This window comes from Pseudocercospora fijiensis (genome assembly GCF_000340215.1).
Source record: "Pseudocercospora fijiensis CIRAD86 unplaced genomic scaffold MYCFIscaffold_1, whole genome shotgun sequence".
Classification (NCBI taxonomy): domain Eukaryota; kingdom Fungi; phylum Ascomycota; class Dothideomycetes; order Mycosphaerellales; family Mycosphaerellaceae; genus Pseudocercospora; species Pseudocercospora fijiensis.
In genome coordinates this window covers 3,924,008-3,942,693 of record NW_006921532.1, presented here as the reverse complement: position 1 = coordinate 3,942,693, position 18,686 = coordinate 3,924,008, and the positions used below count along the sequence as shown (strand labels likewise).

The window sequence follows — 18,686 nt, the reverse complement described above, 5'->3', positions numbered from 1 at the left end:
TCCCCATAAGTAGCAGCGACTTCCTACCTACAAATCTCCCACTTGTATATTGACACTTCCACTGCTCGTCTTAAACCCAACTCGTCCCTGTCCGAAACCTTTGCGTGCGACGAAATGCTCATACACATGTCCGACTCTGCCTTGCGACAAGACATGTACGTCCTTACCCTTGACATGAATGCTACCGCTGACCGTCTCACCCTCAATATACCCTTCCCATTCCTGGGGGTACGTGAGATGCAGCGATCCAGAAGAAGAAGTGTACTTGTGCTCCATCAAGAGTTGGGCGAAAGCGCCCGGGTATTGGTGAGGGGTTAGAATGGAGATGGTTTGAGATGCGGATTGGGTGTCGATGTGGAGCTGGGAAGGGGTGGTGCTGTTGAACACTGGGATGAGGCGTGGCTTTACGGAGCCGGATTGCGTGTGGAAAGAGGTGAACACTCCGAGTATGTAGGTGCCGCCGACACTCCCGCTTTGGGTTTCGATACGGGTTTGATACTCTCGCAGTGGAAGGTCTTTGGTAGGAAATTCCACGCGAACGCTGCCGGAACTGGTCGCGACGAGGAAGTTGGCGGGTTTGATGTTCTCTGGATCTGCGTCCTTAGGATCCGCATTCACGCGAACGCTTCCTGAATGTGTTTTGAGGGAAAGCAAGTCCCGAAGGGCAAAGTTGCCTTTGATTGAGCCAGAGATGACATCGATTTCGGTCTCCCGGCTCGACCAGTGTTCTGCTGATATAGTTCCTCGAATTAGATTGAAGATAGAGTGCTTGTTCACGTCAAATACTGATAGCTTCTCTTCTCCAGGTTTTCTGTTGAACAGACCATCTGCAATCGTCACGTCCAGATTCCCGGACGCAAGCTCCCAGTTCTCCAAACGTAAGCCATTTTTGATCTCCATGTCAACATGGACACCCAGACATGCTCTTGATTGTGTGCTCGTTGTACTCATGCTTTTAAGCTCTGGAAGCTGGAGCACAAATTTGTCGTCAGTCATATAGTAGGCGGGTCTCTCAACTTTCCACGGTCCCGTAGTAGCATATGTCACAGAGAGCTTCAAATCGGCAGTTTGGTCGGATTCGGCAGGCTTGATTCGTCTGCAAACACACGAGTCAGCTACAGGCGAGGTATTACTGCGCGCTTTCGTTGAATATGACAGAGAGTGAGCAGGCGTTACGAGGAAATGTGAAGATAGGTTGAGAACATCGAACGACGCACATTCTGCCAATGATACTGCCCGTGATATAGTTCGAGCTCTCCATAAGCTCCATGAAAGTGAAATTTCGAATCTTGCTGAACTCGTACACAGCTGGATCTGTATGGTCGTTAAAGACGCATGAGCCACGAGAGGGTGGGACGACTGGCGAAGGGGAGGGCAGTGTCGATGGCGCAGGCGATAGCGGTGGAGAGACGGGCTGTCTCGGATTGGGGCCATCACTATGCCCACCACTAGAGCTCCAGTCGTCTACGTTTCCTGCTATGAAGATTATTATCAGGACGGCAATTGCCACCACCAAAATGGCGTTGCAGGTCGAGATTGGCTTGCAGCACTGTCGCCATCGGGAATGTTTCCGCTTACTGGACGACTGCCGCCCGCGATTCAGGAGCCCGCTTTCTTCGTCGACTGTGTCGGCTTGTCTTGGAAAAGGATCGCTCATACTTTGGTGTGTGGACGGATTGGGGCCGTTTGGGCCAAAAGGAAAGCCCGGAGCGTTGAAGGGATCGTTCAAGTTGCCGAACGGCCATGGTCTATCATTCCGCGGTGTTTCCACAGGCACAGCTCCATAGCTCTGTGTATGTCGAGGATGTGTTACACTCACGCTTTGCTCGGCGGTGAAAGCGAGTGGTCGCGATGTTGGTCTTGCTGGGCTGTTCGCCGTGGCAGACTCGTAATCAGGCATGTCGGCAGCTCTCGCACGGCGGGGTTCGCGCTCTGCTCACTGTCCAATGCGACGTATTATCGAACTCCTTCCACGACCGTCACGACCTGATGCGTATCTTCTGCTGGACTGGAAGAGCCAAGGTCTGGCCTGGCCTGGCCTGGCCCGAAGTTTCACCGAGCCAGCACCTTTCACGCATCTTCACACAAACGGCATAACATGAGGATACAGCTTCGTCAGAAGTACTTCCAAGCGAACAACTGGGATGGTACAGGATTTCTGGAAGCTCCTCGTCGTCTCAATGCATTTTTCCGCGTTATCTCGAGATGCTTCTGCATCACCAGCAACCCAGCCGGCGTCGTGCTCTGCCTCATACTCAAATTCCTATTCATGATAATGCCGTGAGCACAATCCTAGCGCAAATGACCAGGCTCAATGCTTCGCAGGAAGGCCTCGCCTGACTCAATTGGTCGATATCTCTTCAAGTCTTGCCGGCAGAAACTCTTCAAGCATCGGCCTGTTCCTCCTTGACTGCGCCAGCTGAAGCTTCGCCATCGCCATTGCTGGGCTGGTCCTCTTGAGCCACAGACTTGGGTTCAGACTTCACATCATCTGATGGCATCTCTTGTCCCTCGTCTTTCTCCCCGTCTTCCTCGGTGGCGGCAGAAGCCTTGCCTTGGACTTTAGTGCTCGACTTTCTGCCTTTCTTGGGCGTCTTTGCCGGCGTGCCCTCTGCCTCTGCGTCGTCGTCGTCTTCGCCTTCGGTCTTGATAGCATCGGACTTGCGCTTCTTGCCGGATGCCTTCGATGGTGTAGCAGCCGCGCCGGTCTCAGAACCCTCGTTGGCGCCGTTGGAGCCGCCCTTCATGGCAGCGCCTTCGGAAAGGGCGTCAATCTTCTTCTTGATGGAGTGCTGTGGAAGTCAGCAAGCGCCTCATACTACGGAACATGCCTTCTTACCCAGGAGGCCTTGGCGGAATTGGCGTTCTTGAATGGCACAGCCTCGGCGAATTTCTGATAGTCAATTGTCATGGGCTCCTTGGTACAGGACATAGCCTTCGCCAGCAGCTCGACTAATCGCCAGGGCAACAACCAGTCAGCGACAAGTCTCGAGCAACCAGTGCTAATCATCGTAATCATGCTTACAGTCGCGCTGGGTGAAGTTGATTTCCTTCTTAGGAGTAGACATCTTCTGAGAGTGTCTTGGTGTCGGTTTGGGTACGAAGTGGGTTCGATGAAGTGTCACCTGAGTGGATGGTAGAGGCGCAGATGTCGGTGGTGAAGAAGTAGAAGGGTCAAGAGAGCTTTTTGTAGGCGGACGGACCCTTCTTTGCGACTAGGCAACAGTAACAGGAATCACATGGAAAACGAGTGAAGTGACAACAATAGAACTCACATGCTCATGAGGCGGGTCGAGATTCACCTGGAGAACAGAGACAATGAGGGTCAATCCTTTCTTTGCTTCTTGTGTGGTTACTATGCATTGCAAGCGGCCGCTCTCAAGGCCACGCATGCATGTTGACTGGCGCTTCTGAATAGCGAGCAGCCCAGCTAGGACCTGAACTTGCCGCCTATCAGTCGTGCATTCGCGACGTTCGTGGTAATTTGAATGATGCCCCGAGTTCCTCCTTTACAGTAGTCCGTCATCATCGCTTTCCGTCTCCGCCTTCACGACAGGAGCACCCTCAGCGCTGTCCTCGTCCGTATCAGCTTTCTTGGGAGTGGCCTTGCCCTTGCGGCCCTTGGTCTTCTGCAAGGCAGTCAGCAAGGTATCAGAGTTTGGCCCGTGTAATCACGCACCTTAGCAGGAGTCTCCTCTCCGTCGTCCTCATCAGCTGCTTTCTTTCCGCGCTTCTTTGGTGTAGCCTTTGGGGTAGTCTTTGGCGTGGCCGAGCTCTCGTTGTCGCCGTTCACATCTGAATCTCCTGCGCCAAACTTGCTGGCCTGCGAGGCAAGCTTCTTCTTGATTGCGCCCCAGGCATTGGAAGCAGAGCGAACATTCGTGTAGCCACTGAGCCGCGCAAGCTTCTCGAAGTCAATCTGAATTGTGTGTCAGAAATGTAGTATGATCATGATGTCGCGCAACATCACCTTTGGCTGCTCTGCGAAGCACTGCCAGGCTAGAGCCATGACTTTCTGTTCGCGTTCGGTGAAGGCGTCGTTGTCGGCCATTTCTGTTATGACGGATCAGGCTGGTGATGCGGACAGTAAACTGAGATCCTTACTGCTTGCTCTTCTGGTCTGATGTTGAAGATCTGTACGCCTTGGGTCTCAATTCGTTATGAGACTTGCTATCGCAGATGTGTGTGAGTGATGGTGAGGGTCACGAATTCAGTTGTTTTTCAAGCTCGAAGTGGAACAACAAGCGAAAGCTCGCGCGGAAGCTCACTTCTTCGTCAAGAAAAGCCAAGGAGACCGCCACCTGCTGCCAGTGCAATCTAGAAGTCAAATCACATATCGCTCATTGCGCAGTGTTAGTCCGTCATTCACCCAACAAAGAAAGTCATATTTTAGTTTGCGACCTTCACGCGGTAGGTCATCACGCCACAGCGGGAGAGTGTGTGCCTTATTCCGGGGATCTAGCAGCTCTATCGACACAACACGGATGTCGATCATGGGAGTCGATTCCATATCAGAAGAGAAGATCCTACTCCGATATTTTGCCCGCGCTCTGGAATGGCCAGGGGAGGACTTCTCGGACCGGAATGGATGACATGCGTGATTTTGTCCCGCTCTACATAGACTCTTCCTTGATCTCCTTCTGCTCCTCACTCTCATCTCCAGCGTCTTCACCGCTCACACTGCTTCTAGTGCAATCGGTAGTAGAGATCCGTGCTGCATTCATAGTCATTCCACCGACAATTGAATCAATGTGGCTATCGGTATGGCGATGCTTGCGCTTGAGGTGTTCGCGCAGTCGCCATCTCTGGTCGTAAGCATTCTCGTGGCGTAGACAAGCCTTATGTGGACAGTTGAATCGACTTTGCTCTTGCTGAACGGCTGCCTGTTGCATCTGACCGCTCGCGAGACGGTCTAAGTCTCGATGCAGGGCATCACCGTCACGCAGGGTCCCTGGACCATACCTCCTCAGCTCACCACGAGCTGGATAGAGCAAAGGCGGCATCATTCGCATCTCCATGCCTTCAGAGAACAGACGTGCGCATCTATTTGCTGCGCGATCAACTACGGCTGCATCGAAACCCACTAATCCCGCGACACCAAGCACTTCGGTCCAATCCCGTATACCAAGTCCGCGCCGATGCGAAGACCGCCTGAATAGTCTTGCCCTGCGGACTTCCTCCTCCTCGCCGTACCCTAGAGAGTCAACTGAAGGCTCGCGCATACCATCTCCGTCGCCCTGAGAAGCTGTAGCGTCGTCCCTCTTTCTTCTCCTGGTTATGTCTGCCGGAATTGGATGCTCTGGTCGCTTTGAAGCTGGCTTGTCTGATCGGGACTGTGATCTTGAACGCCCAGAATGATGGCCATTACGACTACGTTTCAAGCCGGTCAGCACCTGTTCCAGGCCTCTTACGATAGATTTAGCAGATGAACGCGTGATTGCCTCAGCCGCGTCCTCATCTATCAAGAAAGAAGGCTTGGAATCAGGGGAACGATCTGCCGCCGACTGAGGCGATCCAATGTTCCCTCCGATATCATCAATATCCAAGAGCGGGCTCTGTAAAACTTTTGGACCAGAGGCATCTGACATTCGAGAGCTCGTACTTGAATCGTCCCATTCGCGCTGTCGGAAGCGGTCTTTGGCTTGACGCAGGATGTCTGCCCTGACAGATTCTTCCAAATCCAGACTAGGTCTCCACGGTGGGAGCTTATGGAAGGTATGGGCCTTAGTGGCTGAATCATGAATAGGTACACCCCAGTCCTCATTCCTTCTTGGCACATCGACTGGCTTCAAAGGCCACGCGGTCCAACTGTCCTCGGGCAAAAAGGGCAGCCTGCCCTGTTCATCGCGTGCAACCCACGTTTGCTTGCTGCGCCAGGACTTGTCAGGTTTACTGAGGTCTGTCCGCCGGTGCTGCTCTTTCCACTTGTGAGCATTGTAAAGATGAATGGACAGGTCGTTGTTCTCTGCCTGGTCCAAGGCGGCCGCCAAAGCGCGCTCGTCCTGTGTGTAGAATCTCCAGCTACTGTCTGGGCCATGAAAGCGACCTTCGCGATCGTCTTCGGAGGAGGAGTACAGCTCATCTCTGTGAGCCTCGCCGAGCGCTGAAGTGTGCTCTACCTCCTCTCCAGCCATACCGTGACCTTCCTCGACGGACATCTCCATGTTCGTCCGCTCTCGCTCGCTGTAGCAGTGGACTCATGGCGAGCGCTGTGTGTGATTTCCCGTGACACAAAGCCAGGCAGGCAAAGCAGGCAGTGGAGTGGAAAGCGAAGTGAGTGAAGTAGTTTGCGCTTGCTTGGTGTGCTAGCGCCAGATCGGCAAGTGATCCCTGCATCTTCCGCCACAGCGACAGCGACCGGACAAAAGTGAAAGCACGGCCCTTGAGATTTCCACGGCCCAGGCTCGACTTCAACTTCGCGCGCTTTCTTCAACCACACCACCACATCACCCACTCTCCACTACTCCTGAGGCTCTGCCCGGCGCACAGCTCTACCGACACTCTCTGCCTCGCGTCGATCTATAACATCTCCGCCGTCCGCGCTCCGTCTTAGAAATAGTCCACTTCAGCACCACACAGTACAATGGCCGAAGTCGCCTCTAACGGACCAGTGCCCGACTCAAACGGCCAGGTCGACCTCAGCACCATCCCAGTGTCTCCAGAGGGCGCCATGACCGATGCGACCAACGGCGCCAACGGCACCAAGTCTGCCGACAGCGACAAGATCGTGACCGTCTTCGATGACCCAAGCAATTTCAATGTCAAGCATCAATTGCAGCACACTTGGACTCTGTGGTTCACCAAGCCACCGAGCGGCAAGCAGGACTGGAACGAGCTTCTGAAAGAGGTCATCAGCTTCAACAGCGTGGAAGAGTTCTGGGGAATCTACGTGAGTACTTGTTCTTTCCCGCGCAATAATTGTTAACTCTGGGAGGCAAGAGCTGACCCTCCGTTGTTGACAGAATAATATCACGCCTGCTTCGGAGCTCGCCCAGAAGTCTGACTATCACCTCTTCAAGTCTGGCGTACGTCCCGAGTGGGAGGATCCGCAGAACAAACACGGCGGTCGGTGGTCATACACATTCAAGGGCAGCAAGGCCAATGACGAGACATGGTTGAATATCATGCTCGCTGCTATTGGCGAGATGCTGGAAGATGAGGCTGACAACGAAGTCATGGGCGTCGTCGTGAACATCCGTAAGGCTTTCTGGCGTGTTGGTCTTTGGACGAGAACCGCTGGCCAGCCTCCAAAGGGTCGCAAGGACGAAGCAGACCGCGAGGATGGACGTAAGCGTCTTGAACGCATCGGCAAGCGCTTCAAGGATACGCTCAACCTTCCAGCCAGCGAAGGCGTCGAGTTCAGTGGTCACGCTGACTCCGCTCACTCTGGCAGCAGTCGTGCTAAGGCCAAATTCACCGCCTGAGCAATTTTGCTTGGACTTTAGCGATTGAGGGATTGCCGCCCATGGCGATCCCATCTTGCAGTTCTTCATCATCACGACGGCATGGATTCGGCGCACTACGGCGCACTATAGCTGGCAGGCCTAGCGAACAGGGAGGTTGAAGCAAGTGGCCCTCCGGGAGATTCGACGATTACATGTGCATATAGACTCACTGGGTACGTGAGTACGGATGGACTAGCTCAGGTATACCCAGCATGCGAACAAGGAGTTTTTGATAGCGGGTAGGAACTCAAAGCGTTTGGTCGCCCTTGTTGTCACGTTCTCGTCAGTCTGTGTGTGCTGAAATGTTCCAGAGTGCCAAAGGCCCAAAGTGCTTGGAACGAGACGGTACCGTACGGCTACGGCTCAGGCCAGCAAGGCATCGAGCCTATTCTTAGCGCGGCAAACCTTAAGCAGCTATCCCGTGCAACGCGTGACCTGTTGTCACCATTTCCGAAGTTGCACCTGCCTTCGCCTCGCGCTTTCCCCTTCATCATCCTGACCATGGTCTGCTTCCTGCCGCCCGCATTTCCCAATCACTAATTAAGCTTGCAGGAACGGCAAACACTGTCCTTTCCCCAGGCTGACGACTGATCATGGATGAGAACGACTTTCAGCGGGAGCTGGTACAGCTGAAGACGCGTGTATCACAGATGGTGGCGAGCTTCAACCGTACGGCTCCTACATGCCTGCCGCCGACATCGCCCAGCGATGCCTTCCTCGATCACCTACAGGACGTCAAAGACCGTTTACAGACCATGCAAGACTCACTCAGTCAGACAAATGCGAGGCAAACCGGCACGAGCAACACAGGCTACAATCTGAAAGCTGCCATGCCCACAGACAGTGCGATCCACGTGCCGCATCATCGCTTGATCCTCCCATCGGGCCCACTCTTCTGGCAACTGTTTACATCTTTGCGCACTGATGTGCGTAGTCTACACACCCGCGTCGCAGACCTAGCGCAGAATCTCTCCCATCTCGAGGACCGTGTAGACCAAATCGACCCGGCGCAGATCACTCCTCCAGGGAGCGATGCCTCTCATTTGCAACGGGACCATCACTATGTACAGCCCTGTTCGAATTCCGGCTACGACTGGCAGCCAAGCATTCTGGAGAGTGACAGTAGTCTTTGGCATCCGGGCCACATGCAAAGACCAAGTGAGCTAGATACGACCTTTGTTGGCAGTAACGACTTGTACGGAATCCCAGCTGGATGCACCACATTTGACATGGCTCCGGAGCGCCACAGCTTTGTTGACCAAACTCGAAACGCGCCTACCGAAGGCGTTGCCTTTCGAGACCGCGAGATTGCACGACTAGAAGATCTGATGCGAGAAAAGGACATCGAACTTGCACGTCAGCATGCGAAAGGCGTAAGCTATGACGCCAAAATCAATGAGCTTGAGACCAGGCTGGCGGAGAAAGAGTCTGCAGTCGCTACTTATTCAGATATGTTGTCTCGGGCACAGAGCGATGTGGATGCTTTCCGCGCTTCTTGTCAAGCAAAGGAGGCAGAACTCACAGAGTGGATCACCAAGCATGATCGTGTCCGTCAATCCTGCGCGCAGAAGAGGGATCAGCTGATACAGGCCGACTACCAAATCCAGCACATCCAACGCTCCATGCATGACTTACAACGCCGGAAGCAGGGTGAGATTGAGGACATCATCTCAGGCAAGGACGATGAGATGCGAAAACTGAAAGATTTCTGTGATTCTAAAGAGGCGGTCGTGTATCAACAAGAAGAGATAATCGGTCGGGGAGCAACGTTATTGCAAGACCGAGACGAGGAGATCGCATCGCTCAGCCGACAGTTACAAGTCGCCAAGGATGATCTTGAGAATGAACAAAGAGAGAAGGAACGATTCTCGCGGCTGTTCGAGGAAAGAGGCGAGGCTATTTCTCAGTTAAGAACGGCCCTTAACCAAGCACTGACCCCAAAGCCAATACGCGGCAAGTGCGAGGACGATAGCAAGGCGCCTGACGTTGGGGCTCAGCGGAATCGCAATTCTGAGAACTCGTACTCGCCTTTTGCAACAATGGGCTTGGAGGCACATACTCCACGTAGTCAGAAATGGACACCGAAGGCCATTGTTGGTTTACCAAAACTGCATCACGAAGAGAGGCGAGCTGTAAGCTGGGAAATGGGCCGCACTGTAGATGCTCAGACCTTTGGAAGACCTAGTCAATTGGGGCGTACACCGCGCAAAGGTGACGACGCTGCAGAGCTTCACAAGAGAGATCTTCGGCACAGCGACAGTCTGAAGCTGCTGCAAAGGCTTGCACTGGCCGAAGAGGGCACTCCTTCCAAGTCCCCATCCGGTTTACAGCCATCTTCGTCTAAGCGACGTCTCCCTTTGGAAGACTTTTCTTCGCGGCCTCCACTCCCTGCTCCACTTCCACTTCCTCCCAGACGATTGAGCTCTGTTGTCGATCTTTCAAGAAGTTCCGAAGATCACAAGCCGGTTTCTAAACACCAGTGAATGCAGGAATTGACGACACGACGCCGGCTGCACAGCCTGCAAGCATATGTTGAAGAAGGCGAGGAGTCTATTGGTGAGAGTTGAGGTGACGCTTCAGAGGTGTCACCGCATTTATGATGCGACGATTGTACTCGAGATAAATGTCATGCGGCGTATCAGAAAGGCACATGGTTTCATCATGGCTACTAGCAACGATAAGCATCACACAACTGATCTACCTGTTTCTTCTCCAATCCTGCTACACTTGCGGGGCGGCCGTATTTGTGCCAGCTCTGCTTTTCGACTGAAGCGTTTCTACGTGGTCCCAATCGCGCTTGGCCGCAATCCTCGACTTTCCAACCGAGGGAAAAGGCCCGAGTTCACCGAGCGCAAAGCGGTGCCGGATGCAGGGTGACGTTGATCTCGCTGAGCGAGTATGAAACAGAGTTGACCGACGGCTCTCGACTCCATCTTATTACTCGCAAGACAGTGCTTCTGCCTTCGACACTGACTAGCAGTCCTGACAGTCCTTTTTGGAATACACGGCAAGGACAATAACAGAGATCTCAAACATCAGCACTGTACGCCGCCATTCTGGATTTTTGAGCGCTATGCCTGGCTATCCAGACGACAGCTCGAGAGACCGCCGTCGGGACAGGCGGCCTGCCCGCGATTACGACGATTACGATGATGATATCTACCGACCACCTGCTCGAAAGTCGCGCGATCCGTACGACGAACCAAAGACTAGTAGTCGACGACGAAAAGACACCTACGACGCAAGCGACGAGGACGACTACATACCCAGACATAGTCGTCGACACACAGATGAGCGCCGCTCGCCCAAGGAGAAGGTTTCGGAGGAGCCCGAAATTCCCCCACCGCCAATTGGCGAAGACAGAGACGAGTATGCTAAACCAGAGAAAACTCGCAGGAAGGCTCGAGAGGATAGATTGCCTCCAGGAGCGATTCCTGTGCCAGGTACTGAGGCAGCCAACGGCTATGGTGACGGCGCGACTCTAGCTCCAGAACCTGACCGGCGTCATCGGCACGGGAGAAGTCCATACAATGGAGGGGCAGAGAAGCCGTCTCGAAAGGGAGGAAGAAGTCCTTATGACGATGTTGATCCAGCTCCAAGGAAGCCCGCCAGAAGTCCGAGAAGTCCACTGGACGAAGAACCAGAAGCTATTCCCCGCAAAAGTCATCGTCGTCGGGACGACTTGGATGACCCAGAGCCACCACGTCGCTCGAAAGGAAGAGATCGTGACCCATACGAAGACGAGCTCCCTCGTCGCAAGAAGCCGGTGAAGGATCCGTACGATGACCTTCCCCCGCCCAAGAGCTCTCGTCACACCCGTCGACCAGCTCACGGAGATGACAGCGATGACTACGAAGCCGCTCCTCGACGGCGACGAGACGATAGAGATCGACACCGCTATGACGATGGATACGGCACAGAGAGACCATCTCGAGCGAAGCGAGACGATTATCACGAACGGGGCTACAGGACTGATGGTCGTGATGCCAGACGTGATCGATATGGCGAGCGACGAGGAGATCCTCGCCGGGATTCCGGGCGGAGGCATGATCGATATGGAGACGACTACGACGACGATTACGACCGACCGCGACGAGATAAGGGCAGACGAGGCAAGAAAAACGGCGCCGATTTTGACGACATGCTCGAGAAGGGCAAAAAAGGTTGGGAGAAAGCGGCGCCCATAGCGAAGCCTATCTTGACTCAACTTGCCAATGCGTATATCAATAATGGCCGAGCACCAGCTCATTAAAATGCACAAACAATACGACAGAGACGGTACAGGAGTGGCCTATTGGGTGGACAGGACCTCTACACTCCACGGACGGTGTCAAGCGGCGTATCTAAGATTGGAAGAAATGACGGGTTGATGGTCGACAAATGATTTGAATCGGAGCGCTGCTTTTTCGCAAGAAGTTTGTTTAGCCTGGTTGTCAATTTGTGGCCAACTTCTGACCATGGATGTGATACTACTGTTGGCTACCTAGCCAAGAGATTCAGCTCAGTCCCCAGATCCACCACCACCTTTCAGTTCAAAAAGCAAACTACGCATGCCACCGGTCTGCTAGCACTTGGAGCATGACGTGTGCATCGTGAGCTAATCTAGAATAGAATCGGTCTTGACGCAAGCAAGCTGACCAAGATCGAAGCTAAAGTCGGATTAAGGTTGCGCCATACCCAAAGATATAAGAATGCATGCAACGTTTGGTTCCGTACTTGCTGATGATGAGAGAGACAGGACAGGAATCAAGCATGGCAAAGGTCAAGATCGTGGCTGGTCTTATGGGCAGCAGCGTCCAAGGAGGCTCTCAGAAGCTGGCCACGCCGGAGCAGCTCAGACCTTTTCTGGAACTTCTACGAAAGCACAACGTTAAGGAGCTTGATACGGCACGTGTGTACAATGGTGGCAAGAGTGAAGAGCTTCTGGGTGAGATTCCGGAAGCGCAGAAGGACTTCGATATCGCGACGAAAGCTCCTGGCTTCTCTCCCGGCTCCTTGACGTATGAGTAAGTCTGTCTGTCGGGTTGAAGGCATGCGTGCGACACGTATGAGAAAATAGCTGATCGCGTACACCCTCCGTCTTTGTAGCAAAGTCATCGAAAATGCCAATGCTTCTCTCGCGGCTCTCAAGATGAAGAGAATCCCACTGTATTACTTCCATGGCCCTGATCGACAGACATCGCTCGAGGAATCATGCAGAGCAATCAATGACCTTCATCAGCAAGGCAAGATTGAACGATTTGGTATCTCCAACTTTCGCAACTCGGAAGTCGAAGAGTGCTATGATGTCTGCAAGAATAATGGCTGGGTCCTGCCGACTGTATACCGTAAGAAGCACGCATCGAGAAGTCTAAACCCGTCCAAGAACGCATGCTGATGCCTGTCCAGAAGGAGGATATAACCCGCTAAGTCGAACTGGAGAGAAACAGCTTTTCCCAGTCCTCAGGAAGCTTGGCATCTCCTTCTATGCATATTCTCCGCTGGCAGCCGGATTCTTCTCGAGAACAACCGAGCAGCATCGGAACCCTCCGGCAGGAGGTCGCTATGACCAGATGAAGTTCGTCAAAGATATGTTTGTCAACGAAACAACCCTAAAGCTGCATGATATGCTCACCGAGGCCTGCGAAAAGCAGAACCTCGCCCTTAAAGAGGCCACGCTCAGGTTTATGATGCATCATTCAGCTTTAGGCCCTGAAGACGGCGTGATCCTAGGAGCCAGTAGCGTGGAACAGATGGAGGAGAATCTGGCAGCCTGCGAGGGTGGTGTACTGCCAGAAAGTGTTGTCGCTGCTTTTGAGTCTCTTTGGACCCAGTATACGGAAGCTGGTTACGATCCATCGTATTGTGTGTAGCTTGCAAGGAACTGGGCCAAGGCTTTGGGGTTCGCGCCTCTCTTGACTAGAGAACCCCGATGTTTTAGGTGCTTTCCACTAAGGCCTTCGTGCCGGTGCAGTCTGTTGAAAGCGTTTGCAAGTCTGATGATATGTCGAACCCTTCATGTCATGGCGCCCTCGACGATATTTGGCATGGCAAGATCGTGCATCACTGCTGCAGCCTCTCGCACCTTCCTTTTTGCTGCAGCAATATCTTCAACAGTGGGAACATCCGAATTGCCCGGTAACGGACGCTGCTGTTGTTGTGCCAGGTAAAGGTCCTTCACCATATTGGCCGCAGTCAAAGTGCTTGTCGCAAGATCAACGAGCTGAAAGTGAGAATGGCGTCAGCATTGGATCCCGCGTCAGCTCATACCAAGTTTGAACGTACCATTTCTGCAGACATGATTTCAGCAGCCAAGTTCACCGCAGGCGTGTCAGCGTTCATGTCCGTCTGTGAGAAGGTATCCATCATGGTCACTGCAGCCAAGTCGGGCTCATTGAGCTGGTTTTCGGTGGTGTCAGGTCGCGGGACAATGCTGCGCTTTTGCGGTCCAAAAGCACATTCGCTTGGGTAGTGGAGTGTCGTGGACGAATTGGACGGCGCAACATTTTCCTTGGTGCGGCGCTGCTTCCTCTTCGGCGCTCCTTCAGCAGCAGCAGCCGCCTGTTTCGCCAGTTGTGCTTTGGAATTCTTTCCTCTTGCTCTAGCATTGTCGTATGGCACCAGTCCCTGGATGTATTTCGCCGATTAGCTTTTCCGAAAAGTCATCACGAGTCCGATGTAGACAGGTACCATGCATCCCTCATACTTACCCAGAGTGTCTGGAGCCTCCAGATTGTTGAAGCACCTTTATTCAAATGATATCCTTGTGCCTCAAAAGCAGCAGCAATCTGCTCGGCAGTCTCGCCACGCTGGGTACGTAAGGTGATCTCTGCCTTGCGCGCATCTTGAGCTTGAGACTTGGAGGGGCCTCCGGTGCTGGGCAAACCAGAAGGCCTCTTCCGATCAGGATCTGTGAAGTAAGGCTGTCAGCAGAATTCTTTGAGGCTGGTTACAGTGACGCCTGCTGCCTGCGAACCGAGCAATCCTCTGAGCAGGCTGTAACTACATGAGGCAACAGGCATCAGGGAAGGGAGAGTCGGTAGTGCTGCTTCTCTTCAGGAGACTTCGAGCACACGAGGCGTTGGAATGGAAGAAGACATACACGTCCGACCTTTCGTCGTCGGCTCTGCTCTTTGTCTCAGGCCCCAGTTGACTCGATATCGACTGACAGTCTTGGAGGAAATCTCCAGACCTTTCGAACGAAGCAGAGCAGCGATGTTTTCGCAGCTTTCGCCGGCGGCGGTGAGCTGTTCGATTTCCTGGCGATATTGGGTTACATCCTTTTTGCTATTGGGAGCCATGTCGAAGACTTGATGCGTTCTGTGGGCCGAAGGGGCTGGGATTGAGATAATTGCGAGCGGCAGCTGGTAATAGGCATTCTATTGAAATATCGGCCGTCGCCGCACCTCCCCAAATGCCCGAGCGATGCACGCAAGGCAGGTCCAGCGAAAGCGACCATCCACACTTCTCCATTATTCCCTCCCCATCATGCGACAGGCAGGCATCAAGAACCCGTAGTCGGCTACTACCGCACATAAGTATCACATGCGTACGCCCTTCTTTTCCCGCTCCGCTTCAACGCGAGCAACTCCTCTTCACTTTCATCATGTCAGTTGACACGCAGGTCTTGGTGGTTGGCGCGGGCATGAGCGGTCTGGGTTTGGCAGTACAATTGATTCGACAGTACAACTGCCGCGATTTGGAGATTGTGGAAAGAGAGAAAGATGTGGGCGGAACATGGCTTGTCAACACTTATCCGGGCTGTGGCTGCGTAAGAGAGCAACATCGAGAGAGCGAGCCCATCCATGCCCCAGATAATTGCTGACCTTCGACTTGTCGCTCTGCAGGACGTTGCCTCCCATTTCTACTCCTACTCGTTCGCGCTCAATCCGGACTGGACTCGAAAGTTCTCCCTTCGCCCCGAGATTCAAGCGTATTTTCGCAATGTGGCAGAACAGTCCATCTCAACTTCTCATGTCCTCATCGATCATGAGCTGATCCATGCTTAGTTACAACCTTATCCCTCACATCTCCTTCAACACGGCAGTCCAGACAGCGCGATGGTGTGAGAAAGCTCAGCTCTGGGAGGTCACAATCATGGACCATTCCACGCAGACGACATCGATTCGCCGCTGTCGGATTCTAGTGTCCGGAGTGGGATCCTTGAGTATCCCCAAGAAGTGCGAAATAAACGGCGCCGAAAGTTTCAAAGGTCCTCTTTTCCACTCCGCTCAATGGGACCACACGCTCGACTGGAGTGGGAAGAAAGTGGTCGTGCTTGGGAATGGCTGCAGCGCGACGCAATTCGTTCCCGTGATGGCAGAGACTGCGGGCAGCCTGACTCAATTCGCCAGACAAGCACACTACCTGGCGGAACGGCCGAATCCAATCTACAGCAGTCCATTCAAAGCACTAATGCGTTACATGCCTCTCGCCATGCGGCTCTATAGATTCACACTTTACGCCGAAATGGAAAAGGACTTTGCTGGATTTGACATCGAGGCTGGGCGAAGCATTCGACAGCGTCTGAAAACAGAGAACGAGCAGTACGTTAAAGCCATGGCCCCAAAGCGTTATTGGGACGCTCTGATTCCCAAGCATGAGATCGGGTGCAAACGAAAGGTTATGGATACTGATTATCTGGCTTGTCTTCATCGCGAAAACGTCGAGCTAGTATACGATGATCCCGTCGAGAGTATCAATGAGCATGGTGTGGTCACGCAAAGTGGACGACATGTGGAAGCAGAAGCGATCATTCTTGCTACTGGATTCGAGGTCTATCGTATGCTATACCCAATGGAGATTATTGGAGAAAATGGCGTGAGCCTCAATGAGTACTGGAACAAGCAGCACGATGGGGCTGCCCAGGCTTATCTAGGCACATCTGTTCCAGGATTCAAAAATTTCTTTGTGATGGTAAGTGTCATCATACGGTCTCCTATCATTTCACAAAACCTGCGCCAAGCACCTCATCTGGTTGTCGAACGCTCCTCGTCTCTCAAGATATATGCTGACATGTCTAATCTTTATCTCTAGATGGGTGAGCTGCCGCTGAAATGGTGCAACCTACAGTCTTCGTCTCAGCTTTCTGATTTTACCTGCAGGCCCGAACACGGTGACCGGACATCTCAGTGTCATATACACCGTCGAATGTCAGATCAACTACGTATTGAGACTGATTGAACCAATCTTAAGCTCGTCAAGAGCATCATCAGCAGTAACCTCCGTTGACGTCAAATTGCCTGCTACGCTTCGAGACAGCAACTGGATGCAGGAAAAGCTGAAGGCGCTGGTCTGGTCATCCGGCTGCACAAGCTGGGCGCTGGACCCCAAGACCAACCTCAATATCGCAATGTACCCTCAGTACCAGTTCATGTTCTGGTTAAGAAGCATCTTTATCCCTGCCAGAGACTTTGAGTACCAGTATAGGGAGGGCAAGGGCTTGCAGAAGAAGCAGCTAGCCATCGGTGGTTGGAAGGCTGTCAGGAATGCTTTGGGCACGATTACTGTCTTTTCGGCTATTGGCATCGCAGCAGTGCGGAGGGCAGGAGGTCTTTCTGAAGCACGCGGTTGGATCGCAAAGGTCTTCGCCGGGATCTGGACGGAAATGCGAGGGCCACTGCGACTTTGAGAGCGGACGTGCAGTGATCACAAATCCATCAAATATTCCAGCAGCACCTATCAATACAACTCGGAAGACTAAAGATAGGGCGACCAAACCATGATTGGTGAACACCTAGATGGATAAACAGCAGCTACAACAATGGGTATTAGTCTAATCGGGATTGGCTATTTGAAGAACTGGTATATACAGATAGATATTTTACATATCATCACAGAAATCTAGAGTCTGGAAACAAAGCCACTGCCATCCATCTGGACGAATGTTAGTGCTGTGCATTGCGATCGGAATCTTGTCTGCACACTCTTACTCACCTTGACAAGATACTCCTTGCTAATTTGATCGACTTTCGTGGTCCCAGCAAGTGCCATACACAGCTTTATCTCATCGCTAAAAAGCTTCAGAGCAAGTTCAACGCCCTTCTGGCCCTTATATGCCAGGCCCCATAGCACTGGTCGACCAATCCAAACAAAGTCTGCGCCAAGTGCAAGCGCCTTGAACACGTCTGTTCCGTGTCTTATGCCACCATCAACGTGGATGGGAATCTTACCTCTAACAGCTTCGGCGATTTCCGGAAGTGCGTCGATGGTTGCCAAGGCGCCATTGAGTTGTCGACCTCCATGGTTGCTAACCTGGTTTCAAGACAAGGTTAACCACGAACATAGATGTGTCCAGGAATATGTCATTTGCTGCGCTTACCACTATCCCGTCAACCCCATGATGAAGTGCTAGTATGGCATCCTCCGACGTCGCAATACCCTTGACCCATACCTGCATCTCTGGCTGGCATTGTTCCTTGAGCCAATTGATATCGTCCTCCCAAGTCAGAGTCGGATTCGGGGCATGGCTATGGAATGTAACAGGCCCCACAGGAGAGACCCATTTGCCTTCCTTGTCCTGATATCCAGCCTGCGACGGCCGTCTTTCCAGAGACGGACGACCTTTCTCTTCCATTCGTTCTTCCATTGCAAAATTGGCCACCTTCAAATGAGGTGGAAGCTTGAATTGATTTCTCAGCTCAAGATTACGGCGTCCGAGAATTGGTGTGTCAACGGTCAGGAAGACCGCCTTGAAGCCGGCCGCTTTTGCCCGCTGAATGAGCTTCTTGCTGTGCTCTTTCTCTTCAAACAAGTACAGTTGCAGAACGTTTGGGTTTCCTGCGCTAGCCTCTGCCACCTCTTCCAAACTCTTCGTTGAGAATGAGGATAGACCCATGACAAGTTTGTAGTTCTTGCATGCCTTTGCTGTACCTGTCTCTCCATCCGAGTGGGCCATACACTGCATGGCTGTCGGCGCTACACCAAGCGGGAGCGAGTTACGATGACCGAAGATATTGACGCTGGTATCGATCTGAGATACATCTCGAAGAACTCGGGGACGAATGCGGTATTTGTTGTATGCTGTAGTGTTCTCTCGTAAAGTCGACCCAGAATCCGCACCTTCGTTGTAATAATCTCGGGTCTGCTTGTCCATCAAGTCGTGCGCATGACGCTCAAGCTCCTCGATTGTGAGACAGTTGAGATCATGGTCGCCTCCCTGTGCCGCCATACCTGTCTGTTATTGTATATTGCAACCTCTTGCTTTTCGGCGGCTTGATAAACGTCTACAAAGTGCGAAGAAACCGGCGTAGAGATGAGGTG

At 52.8% G+C, this 18,686-nt stretch overlaps 6 protein-coding genes across 6 annotated transcripts; 4 read left to right on the top strand and 2 right to left on the bottom strand.

Annotated features, from left to right (window-relative positions):
• Positions 1–27: 27 nt before the first annotated feature.
• MYCFIDRAFT_85937 (uncharacterized protein) lies at positions 28–4,794 on the bottom strand (the record flags this gene model as incomplete). Its single annotated transcript, XM_007922444.1, has 9 exons — positions 4,105–4,794; positions 3,971–4,053; positions 3,680–3,919; positions 3,514–3,629; positions 3,276–3,450; positions 2,470–2,792; positions 1,820–1,939; positions 1,218–1,448; positions 28–1,096 (listed from the first exon to the last, which is right to left on the bottom strand). The coding sequence occupies exons 2-9, from the start codon at positions 4,049–4,051 to the stop codon at positions 28–30; spliced, it is 2,355 nt and encodes a 784-aa protein (XP_007920635.1). The 5' UTR covers positions 4,052–4,053; positions 4,105–4,794.
• A 1,647-nt stretch (positions 4,795–6,441) lies between these two features.
• Positions 6,442–7,708, top strand: MYCFIDRAFT_85935 (uncharacterized protein). The gene is made up of 2 exons (XM_007922443.1): positions 6,442–6,889; positions 6,963–7,708. Exons 1-2 carry the CDS (start codon positions 6,584–6,586, stop codon positions 7,422–7,424), a joined length of 768 nt encoding a protein of 255 aa, XP_007920634.1. The 5' UTR covers positions 6,442–6,583; the 3' UTR covers positions 7,425–7,708.
• Positions 7,709–10,401: 2,693 nt separating this feature from the next.
• On the top strand, positions 10,402–11,950 carry MYCFIDRAFT_209685 (uncharacterized protein). Its single transcript, XM_007923059.1, has one exon. The coding sequence runs from the start codon at positions 10,519–10,521 to the stop codon at positions 11,695–11,697; it is 1,179 nt and encodes a 392-aa protein (XP_007921250.1). The 5' UTR covers positions 10,402–10,518; the 3' UTR covers positions 11,698–11,950.
• Positions 11,951–12,227: 277 nt separating this feature from the next.
• On the top strand, positions 12,228–13,297 carry MYCFIDRAFT_26489 (uncharacterized protein; the record flags this gene model as incomplete). The annotated part of the gene is made up of 3 exons (XM_007921567.1): positions 12,228–12,451; positions 12,534–12,772; positions 12,834–13,297. The coding sequence occupies 3 exons, from the start codon at positions 12,228–12,230 to the stop codon at positions 13,295–13,297; spliced, it is 927 nt and encodes a 308-aa protein (XP_007919758.1).
• A 1,733-nt stretch (positions 13,298–15,030) lies between these two features.
• Positions 15,031–17,282, top strand: MYCFIDRAFT_85932 (uncharacterized protein; the record flags this gene model as incomplete). Its single annotated transcript, XM_007922442.1, has 4 exons — positions 15,031–15,195; positions 15,272–15,381; positions 15,434–16,344; positions 16,529–17,282. 4 exons carry the CDS (start codon positions 15,031–15,033, stop codon positions 17,053–17,055), a joined length of 1,713 nt encoding a protein of 570 aa, XP_007920633.1. The 3' UTR covers positions 17,056–17,282.
• Positions 17,268–18,594, bottom strand: MYCFIDRAFT_62645 (uncharacterized protein; the record flags this gene model as incomplete). Its single annotated transcript, XM_007922057.1, has 3 exons — positions 17,268–17,300; positions 17,361–17,678; positions 17,746–18,594. 3 exons carry the CDS (start codon positions 18,592–18,594, stop codon positions 17,268–17,270), a joined length of 1,200 nt encoding a protein of 399 aa, XP_007920248.1.
• Positions 18,595–18,686: the final 92 nt, after the last annotated feature.

Excerpts from the sequence above, each read along its gene's own strand:
- MYCFIDRAFT_209685 (XM_007923059.1), top strand. The coding sequence starts at position 10,519 with ATGCCTGGCTATCCAGACGACAGCTCGAGAGACCGCCGTCGGGACAGG.
- MYCFIDRAFT_85935 (XM_007922443.1), top strand. The coding sequence starts at position 6,584 with ATGGCCGAAGTCGCCTCTAACGGACCAGTGCCCGACTCAAACGGCCAG. Across the intron at positions 6,890-6,962 it reads AAGAGTTCTGGGGAATCTAC|AATAATATCACGCCTGCTTC; the intron begins GTGAGTACTTGT and ends CGTTGTTGACAG.